Raw genomic sequence first — 13,914 nt, 5'->3', positions numbered from 1 at the left:
CACCATGTATCTGGGTCGGACATTTTAACGACCTCGATAGCCCGAGCGAGCGGAGCCTTTCTGCAGAGACCTGCTGCACTGAATTAGCCGCGTCGATTAACACCGCCCACCTCGGACACGCCGGGACACACAGCATGAACTCCTTATTGTTGCTAGCCAGCCGGTAGCATTAGCAAGCTAGCTAGCTTAAAACCTTCGAGCAGGCAGGATGGAAAGCACCGATGGGTGAGTGTTGAGTGGTGCTTTAACTTTAAGTAACCGTGTGACGCGCCTGCGACGGCAGATCCAGAGAACATTACGCTGTTTGTTTTGCATACATTTGCATCAGACATTCAGATGATATGATCTTCACCATGCTAATGCTAGGCTGAGAGGCTAGCATGCGCTCACTGTTACCGAGCTTTGAGTGTTGTTGTCTTGCAGCCCCATGTTCACAAGCATGCGTCTCATTGCAGCAGGAAATGTGTGATTGGTTGATATAGCATGTAATCTGTCCACAGAGCTCATATCAAAAGCTTTGCATGTATATAACAGGACTTTGGCTTTTAAATGGTATCTTGTTGTGCTAGCTAGCAGGAGGCTAACGCGACTTCTCATCTCAGACTCTAGCTGCTGCTGCAGGATAACATTTGGACTGGCAAGTTATTTTAAAAAAATATGATAGCCGTGTGTCAAATCACTTTATACATGTCCCTCACAGCTGTTTGTATGACGTGTAGATCAGCCGCCATCAGCATCTGCATAGTTCATTATGGAGGGAGCAACGACTTGTCCACATGTGTCTCAGTGTTCAAGGTTTCATTTGCAGTCCAGCTCTGTAACAGATGTTTTCACAAGTATGCACTGCACTCACTGATGCCTTTAGAAGTTGTGAACCCCTAGTGTCTCTACTGCAAATCACCACCAACATGACATGCCAGCTCTGCACTGTTAAGGCTTGATCAGGTATCCTGTAATGTTTACTGTGACATTGATGTGCTCCACTGACAAAAATTAAAGATGTAACCTGAGATTTGTTTAACAAAATAGCAGAAGTATGTTCAGTGGTGGACAGAGTACACACAGCTTCATTACTTAAGTCAAAGTATAGATCCTCCAGGTCAAATATTACTCCAATACAAGTGAAAGTTGTTCTGTCAATTCATTACTTGAGTTAAAGTACTGAAGTACTTGCTTTTAAAAATACTGAAGTATTCAAAGTACTTCTTAAAATATCTCAAAATGTTGTATTTTCAAAATACATAAATGCAGTCAAGAATGCATAGAGTACATTTGGTTACATTATGTTTATTTAGAAACCATTACTTGAAATCTCTAAAAAACTATACCATGGAATAAAAACAGCAGCTAACCTACTCCAAGCACAGACAACTTAGTTTGAAATGTTCATCTGGAATGAAACACAAACACATTTTACTGTCTTATGGATCATATTTCTGAAAAGAGGCTGAAATTCATGAGGTGACTTCAAAGCAAAAGTAGTGAGTAACTAGAGCATTGATAGAAATGTAGTGGAGTAAAAAGTATTAAGTTTCTCCCAAAAAATAATACTCAAGTAAAGTACAGATACTCAAAAAATGTACTTAAGTACTGTACTCAAGTAAATGTACTCTGTTACTGTCCACCACTGAGTAATTCTGCATCAAACAATCCATGATATCAAACTCTATGAATAAAAAAAAACTGCATCAGAATCAGAATCAGAATCAGCATCAGCTTTATTGGCCAGGTATGCTTGAACACACAAGGAATTTGACTTAGGTAAACTGTGCTCTCTTTGTACAAGGCATAAGAATAAGGCATACAAAAATAATAACAATAACATCAGCTATAAATACAAAAGCACAACAATAGGCATGACTAATATGTACAGACTAAAATAATATGATAAAAGTGCAGTGGTGAGTTGCAGAGGTGGTTTTTACATTAAAAAAATAGTAGTTAAATAATACAAAAAATAGAAATATGGAATTCTGCTTGGAGAATTGTTGCATTGTATATTTACATGTATATTTACCGAGAGTATTGATCTGACAGGTATGACACTGTTATGGTTTAGTGTTCATCAGAGTGACAGCCTGGGGGAAAAAACTGTTCTTATGGCAGGTTGTTTTGGCGCATAGTGAGACATAGACATATCAACACAACACTGATCAATTTTTTCGGACATGCTTAACACAAGGAAGATGACTGAATGTCCTACCCTTTTTATTCCGCTTAAAATGCAATGTGACACTTTGATAACAAGAGCAGCAACAACAACAACAACAACAACAACAAATCATGAGATGCAAATTCCCTGTTAGAAAAGCAATGCACCGTAGAACACAAACAGTGAAAATACAGTAACGTGTTCAAATGTCATGTTTCTGATATTTCCTTCCCAGAATGGAGGTGGATGGCTGGGACCCCAATCTGGAGGAAGAGCTGGGCGTTTCTCTGGATGAGTTGAAGAAGTGGATTGAAGAAGCCGTGGAGAAGAGCGAGATTGTGCAGAAGAAGAAAGCTCAGCTGACAGAGCTCAAAGAATGGGTGGAGCAGAAGGAAGAAGAGGAAGCCAAGACAGAGATGCTTCTCAAAGATGCCAACCAGTAGGTTATCTATTTCATGTCTTCAGTTTTACTTGTATGAAGTCACTATACAGTGTTTTTGCAGGCATACAACTTCTTTGTAATTCAGTTACATCATTTTTTAAAAATAAATATTAGTTACTAGCATGTGTACGGATTCATGACAACTTATGTCCTCTTTACTTCCCACAATGGAAAACAACAGAAACATTTAGCAGTTTTCAGTTATTATAGATCATTTGAACACTCAGTCATTCATTCTCTTTAAGTTTGATAATGTTCGTTTCATTTTTTACACATTTTCTGCTTAAACAGTTACATATACAAAGTCCAATGGTTGGAGGCTTAATGCACGACAGTGAGCTGTGTTGTTGGGGAAATTATACATCCTCAGTGGACATCGTCAGTATAGGAATGGCAGTAAGGATGGTTACACTCTTCAAAATAAGTCTATGGGAATGCTCGTCATCTAATTTTCAAAATAAGTGCTTTCCCATTTTTAAATATGTACACCAATGTGAAACGCAAGGGTATATTCAAAGGTTGCTCAAAGCCAGGCAAGGTGATCAGGAGCCAGCTGTGACTGAAGAGTTCAGTTGATACCTTCTATACTGCAGTCTGCTGGGGAAGCAGTATAAAACAGAAGGATGCAAGGCAACTGGACAAACTAGTGAAAAGAGCTGGCAGTGTGATTGGAACTAGGTTGGACTCACTGGAGACTGTGGTGGAGAGATGCACACAGAAGAAGCTAGAGGTCATTCTAAATTACACAGATCATCCACTTCACAACTTCTTTGTGGACCAGAGAAACAGCGGCAGTGGACGGCTCCTCTCTCTGCGCTGCAGGACTGAGAGTTACAGAAAATCCTTCATCCCTGCAGCCTTTAGGCTTCATAACTCTCTAACCAATGGGAGATGAGCTAACAGACACCTGAATTACTTGTTTTTATGTGATTTTTATAATTGTATCTGCCAAACAACTGAATTTCCCTTAGGGATAAATAAAGTACATTCTATTCTATTCTATTCTATTTGTAAGGAAACTTACATCTATTGTAATGAATGGCGTACAGCACCATATCGTAGAATGTATTGTCATACACAACATGCACGGTCATCTTAGTGCTTGCAGTGATACAAAACCACAAGTCTTGCTTGTGTCAGACACGCTCACATTTGTTCCCCTCTCTTTTCCTACAGGTCCATACTGGAGTGTGAGAAACTGGTGAAGGAGACATACCAGAAGAACGGTCTGGTTTACCGTGAGAGTAGCTCAGAGGATGAGGGAGGTGTGGGAGGCCTGCTGTCCTCTGAAGTCATCGAAATTGACGATGATGACGATGATGACGTCATCGCTGTTGGCTGTTGTAAGTCACTACTTTATAAGAGCAGATACCATTTTTTGCTGTTATGACATGGATCAGCTTTTTAAGTATCTGCTTCTCTCTTGTTTGTCTCAACGCGTCAGTGGTTCCTCCAAAGAAGCCAATGACACCAAGTAAAGATCCACTGGTGAGAGAAATAGAAAACTTTGTCATATTCTTTTATATTTACACTGAATTTGCTGATTGGTGACATTGGCATGTCTGAAGTTAGTTTATCATGTTGACTTTTTGTCTTTCCAAAAGAAACATATTTGTTCTCAAGATGATCAATGTTTAGTGAGATAATTGTATATTTGTGTGGATATAGTACATGTGTAAAAAAAACAAATGAAGATTGTTATATACACATATACATTAGTACAGTTTAATACATTTAAATGCATAACCATAGTTGGAACATGCTTCTTGGAAAAATGTATAATCAAAAATGTGTGTTTCTGGTTATTACTTTCAAAATGGCAGGGAAACAATAGACTGTACTAATAGATACCTCCTTATTTCTTAATGTTCATTAAGTGTACTTTTACAGAAATGACCATCATTTCCAGAAATTCCGCCATTGCCATGCAATTAAGTATGCATTAAGATCCACCAACAAGGAATGCACTGTCTCCAGTCTGGTTTAATTATGCATAGTTTACAGGAAATGCTGGTCTGCAATGCTGTCCTGCCTGTTTGACCAAACAACTTTTTGAGAGAGGCTTGTAGAAAAGCTCAAGAAATCAAACCCATATTAAGGAGGAACACTTATCTGTGCATGCAGATGATGATGTCCTGTGTATTCATTTCATCAGGTAAAAGACACCTCTGCAGCTTTAGAGAAAACCTCACAGCAGGTGCAGAAGTTGGTCCACATGATCAGCAAAACCACCCCAGGTTCACCATCGATCCGATCTCCAACACAGCTTCCTTCCCAGACAGGTCAACATTAGTTGTAGTCCTATAATCATTTACTGTTTTCTGTTGTCCTACTTAATCATGCTTCACACCTGTGTCTTAGTATTATGTAAGTTTGGTACTTAATGTCAATGTGGCTCTTAAACCAATCAGGTATTCAGATTGCAACACCAGCAGTGTTCGTTTCCCAGGTTTCGTCTCATGCAATGACCCACCCGAACCCAAACATCACAGAGGATGAGCTCAAGGTCGGGATGAACATTCTGGGAAAGAAGCGTACGAAGACGTGGCACAGAGGAGCCCTCGTTGCTATCAACCCTGTCGGTGTGTCATCACAGCATTTTGTGTTGCTTTTAGCACAACTTTTTAAATAATGTTGAACACTTAAAATGTAAGATTCCCTGAATGTTTTCTTAATGCAGCATATCCTCTGTGTAATTCTAGGAAATAGTATATTCAAGTATAAGGTGAAGTTTGATAAAGGAAAGAGCCTGCTGTCTGGAAATCATGTGGCGTTTGACTATAACCCCACCTTGGAGAGTCTGTTTGTCGGGGCTCGTGTCGTTGCCAAGTACAAGGATGGCAACCTGGTGTGGCTCTATGCTGGAATAGTGGCAGAGATGCCCAACAACAAGAACCGCATGAGGTGAGCAGATATATTTTAATCCCTTGGGTTTTGCTATTAAACTGTTGCAAATATAATAGATTTGTTTTCTAATATGTGTTTTAGGTTTTTAATCTTCTTTGATGATGGCTATGCCTCTTATGTGGCGCTACCTGAGCTCTACCCTGTTTGCCGACCATGTAAGTGGCTGTCTCTTTTTACTCCTTCTCTCTTGTATCTACCTATTAAGCTGCTTTAAAGATTGTTGGTGAAATGCGACTCTAAACTGACGTGTTTTTACAGTGAAGCGTACCTGGGAGGACATAGAGGACGCATCATGTCGAGACTTCATCGAGGAGTACATCACTGCGTATCCTAGCAGGCCTATGGTGCTTCTAAAGGTTGGACAGATCATCAAGACGGAGTGGGAGGGAACCTGGTGGAAGAGCAAAGTGGAGGAAGTGGACGGAAGCTTGGTCAAGATCCTCTTTCTGGTATGGTGTTGTAAAATATTTTGATTTAAACCCTTACTCACAGCTTTCAAAAGAAACAAAGAGTCATATTCAGAGGTTTGGTGACAGTGGGTGAATGTTTTGTGTTAATCAGGATGATAAGAGGAGTGAGTGGATCTACAGAGGCTCCACCAGGTTGGAGCCAATGTTCAACCTGAAGATGACCACGGCCAACACACAGGAGAAGAAGCTAGCAGGACAGCAGAGGTCACGACCTAACATGGGTAACGCACACATTTATTACTCAGGGATTTGATTCCCACAAGGCATTAAATATCCACGAGGATGTTGGTCTGTATTTGACTGAAACTCGACCTGCCAAGAGGCCTGGGCTGAGCTGTCTCAGATGTTTGTGTTCATTTGCTGTCCTGTGAACATCGTCAAGAGTAAGGTAACAAGCATCTGTTACCCGACTGGAAACAAATAGAATACAATGAAGTTGTGTTGTATTGAAATTTTGATGGGCGCCATGTTTTGTATATTATGGTCACAAAGATGGGTGCCAGCTATGACCTTACCAACGTGCACACTTTGGTTGTTATTTCATAATTAAAATATGGCTGTAAAATCCTTATTACCATGATATTGTTACTTATTTTTGTACATAATGATGATAGATATGCACTCAGAAAATTTACTTTCACCTGCAATATTTAATGCAATGTTTGTAAGTTATTCATCTTCCACTAAATTTCTCTCTGTTTCTATCTTCAGGGGCGTTGAGGAGTAAAGGCCCAGTAGTTCAGTACACCAGCGACGGACATCTTGGAGCCTCTCCTGTTAAAGCACCACAGTCCTCACCAAGCCAACCTTCACAGCCGCCACAGCCGCCACAGCCACCACAACCATCAACACGTCCTCAGCCCCCACAGCCACAGATCCAACAGACCCCAACGCCTCTGCCAACCCCACAGCCTCCACAGATTCCACAGACCCCACAGATTCAACTGACCCCACAGATTTCACAGATTTCACAGATTTCACAGATTTCACAGATTCCACAGATTCTACAGACTCCACAGACTCCACAGATTCAGCAGATTCAGCAGATTCAGCAGATTCAGCAGATTCAGCAGATTCAGCAGATTCAGCAGATACAGCCTCCTCGCATTGAGTAAGTGATACCCTCTGAATATGTAGAACCAACCTTTTGAAAGAATTCTGCTCTAATGTGTAAGAGCTTTGTTATACTGATGCAACCATACTACCTAGGAGATGGTCAAACTGAAATGTATCATAAAGAACATTGAGGTGATGCCTTCAAAGCCACACTGTGCATACTGAACTGACACAGCTGTTATTGTTACCATATAATTAATTGTCTGAATATTTAGTGTTATGGTCATGGACAGATTTTCAGGGACTTTGTTACTGACTGATATTTTCATTCTTGATAACACCAAGTAACAAACATCAAATGGCAAAGAAGAGCACTTCTCCATTCATCCCTGGAGTGGGAGGAACCCATGCTTCCAAAATCATGCAGTCTCTTTCTTCTACTCCCAGCACTCTGTCTGGGTGAGTCCATCTTATTGTTATGTATAATGAGCACTGCTGGCGGTGATATCACCTAAGATACTTCATGTTCTGATATGTTAACATGTGTTCTCTCTTTGTCTTTTGTTTTATCCATCCCCAGAATAAGAATAATCGCTACTCAAAATACTCCCACGCTCACTTTCGCACAACCGTTTCAGAGACAGCTGCCCATTATCACTTCAGGCCCCCTTCCTATTACACACGCAATGGCCACAATCCCACACCAGCCTGCGTACCGTGCCCCGACTGACCGCATCTTCTACCTGGCGCACACTTGTCAGCTTGCATGTCTAAACCGGGTTCGACCTGTGAAACCAGACATGCATCGAGGAAAAAACCCTCTCCTTACACCTTTACTGTACGATTTCAGACGCATGACAGGGCGTCGCAAAGTCAACCGCAAGGTACAGTTGAAGGATGAGTTGAGCAATGAAAAATTGTGATGCCAGAGTTCCCGCCTAACCCTGAAATATACAAACGTTTTTTTATTCTTTACAGTAACACTGAACTCTTTGATCATTGTGTCCGTCCCCAGATGTCCTTCCACGTGATCTACAAGGCTCCTTGTGGTCTTTGCCTGCGTAACATGGCAGAGATCCAGCACTACCTCTTCCAGACTCGCTGTGACTTTTTATTCTTAGAGATGTTCTGTCTCGACCCCTACGTGCTCGTGGACCGGCCCTTCCAGCCTCAGAGGCCGTTCTACTACATCCCTGACATCACTAGCGGAAAGGAGGACATCCCGCTCTCCTGCGTCAATGAGATCGATTCCACCCCTCCTCCTAAAGTAGCCTACAGTAAGACTTAAGAAAAGATACTCCTTTATTCGTCCCACAATGGGGAAATTCATGACACACATTAGGAACAGAACAAATGATAGACTGACTTTGTCTCTGAAGACGATCAGTCCATCAAATTAAACATTCATAGATTCTTAAAGGGGACAGATATTCTCATCCAAGTCTGTTTATAGGTATTTTGTGGTGAGACGTTATTGTGCAGAAAGTATTAAAACAGAGAAATCAGAAAAGAATATCTCTGTCTGTCTGAAAATATGATTGTAGTGAGACTAATAGATCTTCCTCTCCTTTCTTCTAGGTAAAGAGCGTATTCCTGAAGATGGAGTTTTTATCAACACCAGTGCAGACTTCCTGGTTGGATGTGATTGCACTGACGGCTGTCGAGACAAGTCAGTGAAGCTGCTCATAGATGACCCTCTATTCTTCTTAATCCCCTCTCTGTTAATTATCTCAACACGTGTCCTTTTGAATTCATTACAGATCCAAATGTTCGTGTCACCAGCTGACCCTGCAGGCCACAGGCTGCACACCAGGGGCGCAGATCAACTCAAACGCTGGATATTTGAACAAACGACTAGAGGAGTGCCTCCCCACAGGGTCAGACATGAAGCACACACCAAAGCACCTCTAACCTCATAAGAAGAGCATTTTAATTACTGTCTCATCTCAGAGGACATTATCCATCCTTTTCTGCCTGCTTTTGTCCCCTCTCAGGATCTACGAGTGCAATAAGAGGTGTAAATGCTGTGCCCAGATGTGCACGAATCGGTTGGTGCAGCATGGCCTGCAGGTCCGCCTCCAGCTCTTCAAGACCCAGAACAAAGGCTGGGGCATTAGATGTCTGGACGATGTGGCCAAGGGCTCTTTTGTGTGCATCTATGCTGGTTAGGAACTGTCTTTTAAGGAAAGGTGATGGAAAAAACAGCAAACATGCAGATGTGACTTTAACCCCTCTTCCTTCTCTTCCAGGTAAAATCTTGACTGACGACTTTGCAGACAAAGAAGGTCTTGAGATGGGTGACGAGTATTTTGCTAATCTGGACCACATAGAGAGTGTGGAGAACTTCAAGGAAGGCTACGAGAGCGAGGCCCACTGCTCGGACAGCGAGGGCAGCGGCGTGGACTTGTCCAGGATGAAAATTCAACCATCAGCTTTAGTGTCTAATAACCCCCGTGGGCAGACCAAAAAGGGTGAGTCCAAGCCCAAATGTGGGAGATCCTGTTGAACTCTCAATGATCTGCTCAGGTTCTCAGCAGGGTTGCTTCTCATGACCTCAGCTCCTCAGTCTCCACATTGTTTTTCATGTATTTTTTTTCCTGTCACAGCTCGTAGCCCGAGTTCCTCAGGGGACAGTAACGACGAGGATGACAAGGATTCAAAGAGCGAAGATGACAGTGACAGTTCAGATGACACATTTGTGAAGGAGAACTACTTCAACTCCAGCTCTGTGTGGAGGAGTTACACCACACGGGGTCAGGTGAAAGGCAACAAAGAAGGTGAGCTAAAGAAAAATAATTACACTGATTCTATCCAATGGAAGTACTTTTATTACTTCAGTAAACATCCTTATTTCATATATATTCTTTTGATTGATGGTGAAAACCCAAATTGGTATTTTTCCCAACAAGATTGAATAAATCTGTCGTTACCACATTAGACCTGGTTGTTTTTATATCTTTTTTAAATAAATGTACAGGCACCTGTATGTATTAACGCTTCTATCAGTGATCAACCAATTCAATCAATCAATCAGACTTTATTTATAAAGCGCTTTTTATACAATGGCATTGTAACATAAAGTGCTGCACATAAAAACAACTTAAAATAGAATAAACTAAGAAAAAGATCCCAGCCCCGACCCCAATCCCACCTCACAATACCAAGGTTAAGAACATAATATATGCAACAATAGTAATAAAAACAATTAAAATAAAAAAAATAAAATAAAAAATAAGTTGCTGAATGAACTGAGGAAACTCTCTCATGATATCTTAATGAGGAAACACTGGAGGTAAAATAAGATGTTAAAACTCAACACAGGGAATTAAAATCACCAAAATAAAATACATTTCAAAGGTAATAAAACGTTAAGATATTAAACCATTAAAATAACTTAAGATGCTATACTTAAAATAAATAAGTAAGTACATAAATAAATAAAGTAGAATCCAAGTGAATACATTTGAAATAGATAATACATAAATACATAAATAAATAAATAAATAAATACATAAATAAATAAATAAATAAATAAATAAATAAATAAATAAATACATAAATAAATACATAAATAAATACATAAATAAATAGAACTCAGTTAAAAGCGAGACTAAAAAGGTAGATCTTGAGTTTGCTTTTAAAAATAGTTAAACTCTGAAACCCTCAGATCTTCAGGTATGGTGTTCCACAGGCGTGGGCCTTGATAATAAGAAGCTGCTTCACCGTGGGTCTTAGTTCTTACTTTTGGTACAATTAACAGACCTGAAGACCTGAGGGCTCTCACTGGCTCATATGATAAAAGCAAATCTGATAAATAAGAAGGACCAAGACCATTAAGAGATTTAAAAACCAATAAAATAATCCTAAAATCTATTCTAAAACATACTGGAAGCCAATGCAGAGACTTTAAAATTGGTGTGATGTGGGCTCTGCTTTCTGGTTTTCATCAATTGATCAATCAATTTCTAGACGGCGCTAAATCACAACAAACGTTATCCCTGGACGCTTTACAAACAGAGCAGGTCTAGACCATAATCTATTATATTATCAATCCAACCCCATTCCCCAAAAAGTTGTGATGCTGTGTACATTGTTGTAAAAATAGATTTAGAGCATTTATTTTTCATAAAGCAAAATGTCTCTGTTCCAACATTTGTTGATGTCTTTGCAGTGCTTTCAGTTAAATAAAGTGTTAAAATGACTTGAATTGGGGTTCAATTAATTAAAACAATCTTTTACAAAATTGCATCAGTTACATCACATTATTGTTATTGTGAGGTTACAGAGTTTGTGTAGATGCCACTGTCCTAATTTAGGTGAAATTTGAGAGTGATTACAGTTTATATGAGTTATCTCTTATTAAGGATAATTTCTATACTGTCTGACCTACATTGATTTCATGAGTCTTATGCAGGTTTATTAGATTTCTGTGTTGTCTTTTTACTCATCTATCTATTTCCTGCTTCAGGGAGTCAAGACAGTAAAGATGGATTGCCTACTTCTGTCAGAGGAGCTGAAGAAGATAAGCCCCCATCCATGCCAGAGGAGACAGGGAAGAGTAAGGTGGCCTTGTGGCTTACCAGCCAGGGAATGAAGAAGGTGAGGAACTACAGAACTATAAAGAACTGTTAAAAATAATCTGACTTTTATAATGGTAGATAATAGTATTTTGTTTTCCTTCACAGGAATCTGGAGATAGCAAAAGGTGTGTTACATTTAAGAAGTTTTTTCAAAATTGTAAATCTTTTTTTGACTCCAGACAATCACTTGGTTTTAACTAAGAACACTGTCATGATAAATTATTTGTTTCTTGCAGTCAAGTGAAGTCAGAGACAGGAAAGAAGCAGGACGTGATGACTCTGTCTGACAGCGATGATGTTCAGACCATCAGCTCTGGATCTGATGATAACAAGGAGAGGGAAAAGGTTACCCCAGGTGAGGAGAAGAGAAATGTAAAACTCTTGAATTGACAGCACACTGATTGTAAATTAACCGTCTCCTGTCACTGCTGTTCTGGCTCAGGTGTGGTGAAGAAGCAGGTAGCTGTGAAATCTACTCGAGGCTTTGCTTTGAAGGGCAGCCATGGGATGATGGTGAAAACAGGTCCACCTGGAGGCGGGGGAGGGCAGGGGGGTCAGGGCGGGAAATCAGGACAGCAGGGACAGACTGGAGCAGGAGGTGAAAACGTTTCAAAAAACACTCGTCTCTTCTTTGATGGAGAAGAGTCCTGTTACATCATTGATGCCAAGTTGGAAGGAAATCTTGGGCGTTACCTCAATGTTAGTATATAATCTTCTTAATCTCAGTATGTATACACTTTAATTCTGTTATTTCGTATTTATATTGAACCCATCTCTTCTGCTCTCTGTATTACAGCACAGCTGTAGTCCTAACCTTTTCGTCCAGAACGTGTTTGTGGACACACATGACCTGCGGTTTCCCTGGGTGGCGTTTTTCGCCAGCAAGTGAGTTTTTAAACAGATTTTGACTTTTTGTCAAATGTAGTTAAGCTGACTATTTCCTGGGCAATGATGCAAAGCTGCATGGGGTGATAAGACTGGAAAATAAATGTAAATGATACTGAAATGACAGCTTAAAGCAAATTTGATGACATAATCAACTTTTTTACAATAACAATGTATCACATGACCGTCTGGTAACCTGACTCTGCAGCCCACTAAGCTTGACAGAGCTTAAAAGGGGGTCCAAATTCAAAGTTTAGCCATCCGCCAGAAACTTTAATGTTTCGCTTAATACTTACTGTGCTCATAGTTTCACTTCTAGCAGCAGCAGCAGCTCTAACACCATTGTTTCAAAAGAACTGCAGAGTCTGCAAAAAGAGACACAGCAAGTGCATACAGCATATTGATAAGCTCCTGTCTGTCACTCACTCACCAGCTTGTTTCTCTGTTCAGGCGGATACGGGCCGGCACAGAACTGACCTGGGACTACAACTACGAGGTGGGCAGTGTGGAGGGGAAGGTGCTACTCTGCTGCTGTGGATCCACTGAGTGCAGAGGAAGACTGCTGTGATCTTCATCCATCATCAACTTCACTCCCTTAGCTACATCTATAGGAAACTTAGAGGAGCCCTACAACACTGTAACTTTGTGTTTTCTTTTTTTATAAGCTGAATCACAAGTTTTATTATATTGCAGCTGTTTTGTTGCCTTTATTTTGTATAAACATATTTTCCTGATTTGTCTCATTTTATCCATGCTGTGTTTCTGAATAAAAGTTTTTTTTTTCCTGAAGGAACTATTTCTCCTGAAGCTGTTCTTTTGTAACACAACCATAGGACATATGAGGTACAGGATGAATTTTTAATTTGAACATGTTCAATTATTTTTGAAACGATTGTATGTAAAAAAGATATATATATATATATATAATAAAAGAGTAAAGATTAGGCAGAGATCTACGGAAGAGGATTAGGGCCACTGAAAAAAAAATGAGGGTCAAATTTTTTTTTATTATTATTATTATGAGAAAAAAGTCAGAATTTCTGATTTTGATCTCATAATTCTGACTTTAATCTTATAATTCTGACTTTAATCTTATAATTCTGACTTTTTTCCTCATTCTGACTTTAATCTTATAATTCTGACTTTTTTCCTCATTCTGACTTTTAATCTTATAATTCTGACTTTAATCTTATAATTCTGACTTTAATCTTATAATGACTTCAATTTCATAATTCTGACTTTGTTCTCAGACTTCTGACTTCAATCTCATAATTCTGACTTTTTTGTCATAATTTTGCCTTTTTCTCAGAATTCTGACTTTATTATCATAATTCTGACTTTAATCTCAGAATAATAATAATTCTAAGAAAAATTTACCTTTATTTATTTTTTAAAGTGGCCCTAATCCTCCTCCGTTCAGAT

At 39.7% G+C, this 13,914-nt stretch overlaps 1 protein-coding gene across 1 annotated transcript; it reads left to right on the top strand.

Moving 5' to 3' along the window:
* Window positions 1-13,285, top strand: setdb1b (SET domain bifurcated histone lysine methyltransferase 1b). The gene is made up of 25 exons (XM_034697943.1): window positions 1-225; window positions 2,388-2,591; window positions 3,771-3,937; window positions 4,039-4,082; window positions 4,750-4,876; window positions 5,006-5,176; window positions 5,297-5,498; window positions 5,583-5,656; window positions 5,760-5,950; window positions 6,063-6,192; window positions 6,683-7,082; window positions 7,373-7,486; window positions 7,608-7,911; window positions 8,043-8,304; window positions 8,606-8,696; window positions 8,788-8,904; window positions 9,022-9,191; window positions 9,277-9,498; window positions 9,634-9,804; window positions 11,496-11,626; window positions 11,713-11,732; window positions 11,844-11,962; window positions 12,050-12,306; window positions 12,404-12,492; window positions 12,943-13,285. Exons 1-25 carry the CDS (start codon window positions 209-211, stop codon window positions 13,058-13,060), a joined length of 3,912 nt encoding a protein of 1,303 aa, XP_034553834.1. The 5' UTR covers window positions 1-208; the 3' UTR covers window positions 13,061-13,285.
* Window positions 13,286-13,914: the final 629 nt, after the last annotated feature.

The sequence above is a fragment of the Notolabrus celidotus genome, chromosome 12, assembly GCF_009762535.1.
Source record: "Notolabrus celidotus isolate fNotCel1 chromosome 12, fNotCel1.pri, whole genome shotgun sequence".
Classification (NCBI taxonomy): domain Eukaryota; kingdom Metazoa; phylum Chordata; class Actinopteri; order Labriformes; family Labridae; genus Notolabrus; species Notolabrus celidotus.
The sequence above is the reverse complement of the archived record's forward strand: the minus strand, read 5'-3'. Positions and strand labels throughout refer to the sequence as shown.

Excerpts from the sequence above, each read along its gene's own strand:
- setdb1b (XM_034697943.1), top strand. Across the intron at positions 5,177-5,296 it reads CGTTGCTATCAACCCTGTCG|GAAATAGTATATTCAAGTAT; the intron begins GTGTGTCATCAC and ends GTGTAATTCTAG. Across the intron at positions 9,192-9,276 it reads TTTTGTGTGCATCTATGCTG|GTAAAATCTTGACTGACGAC; the intron begins GTTAGGAACTGT and ends CTTCTCTTCCAG.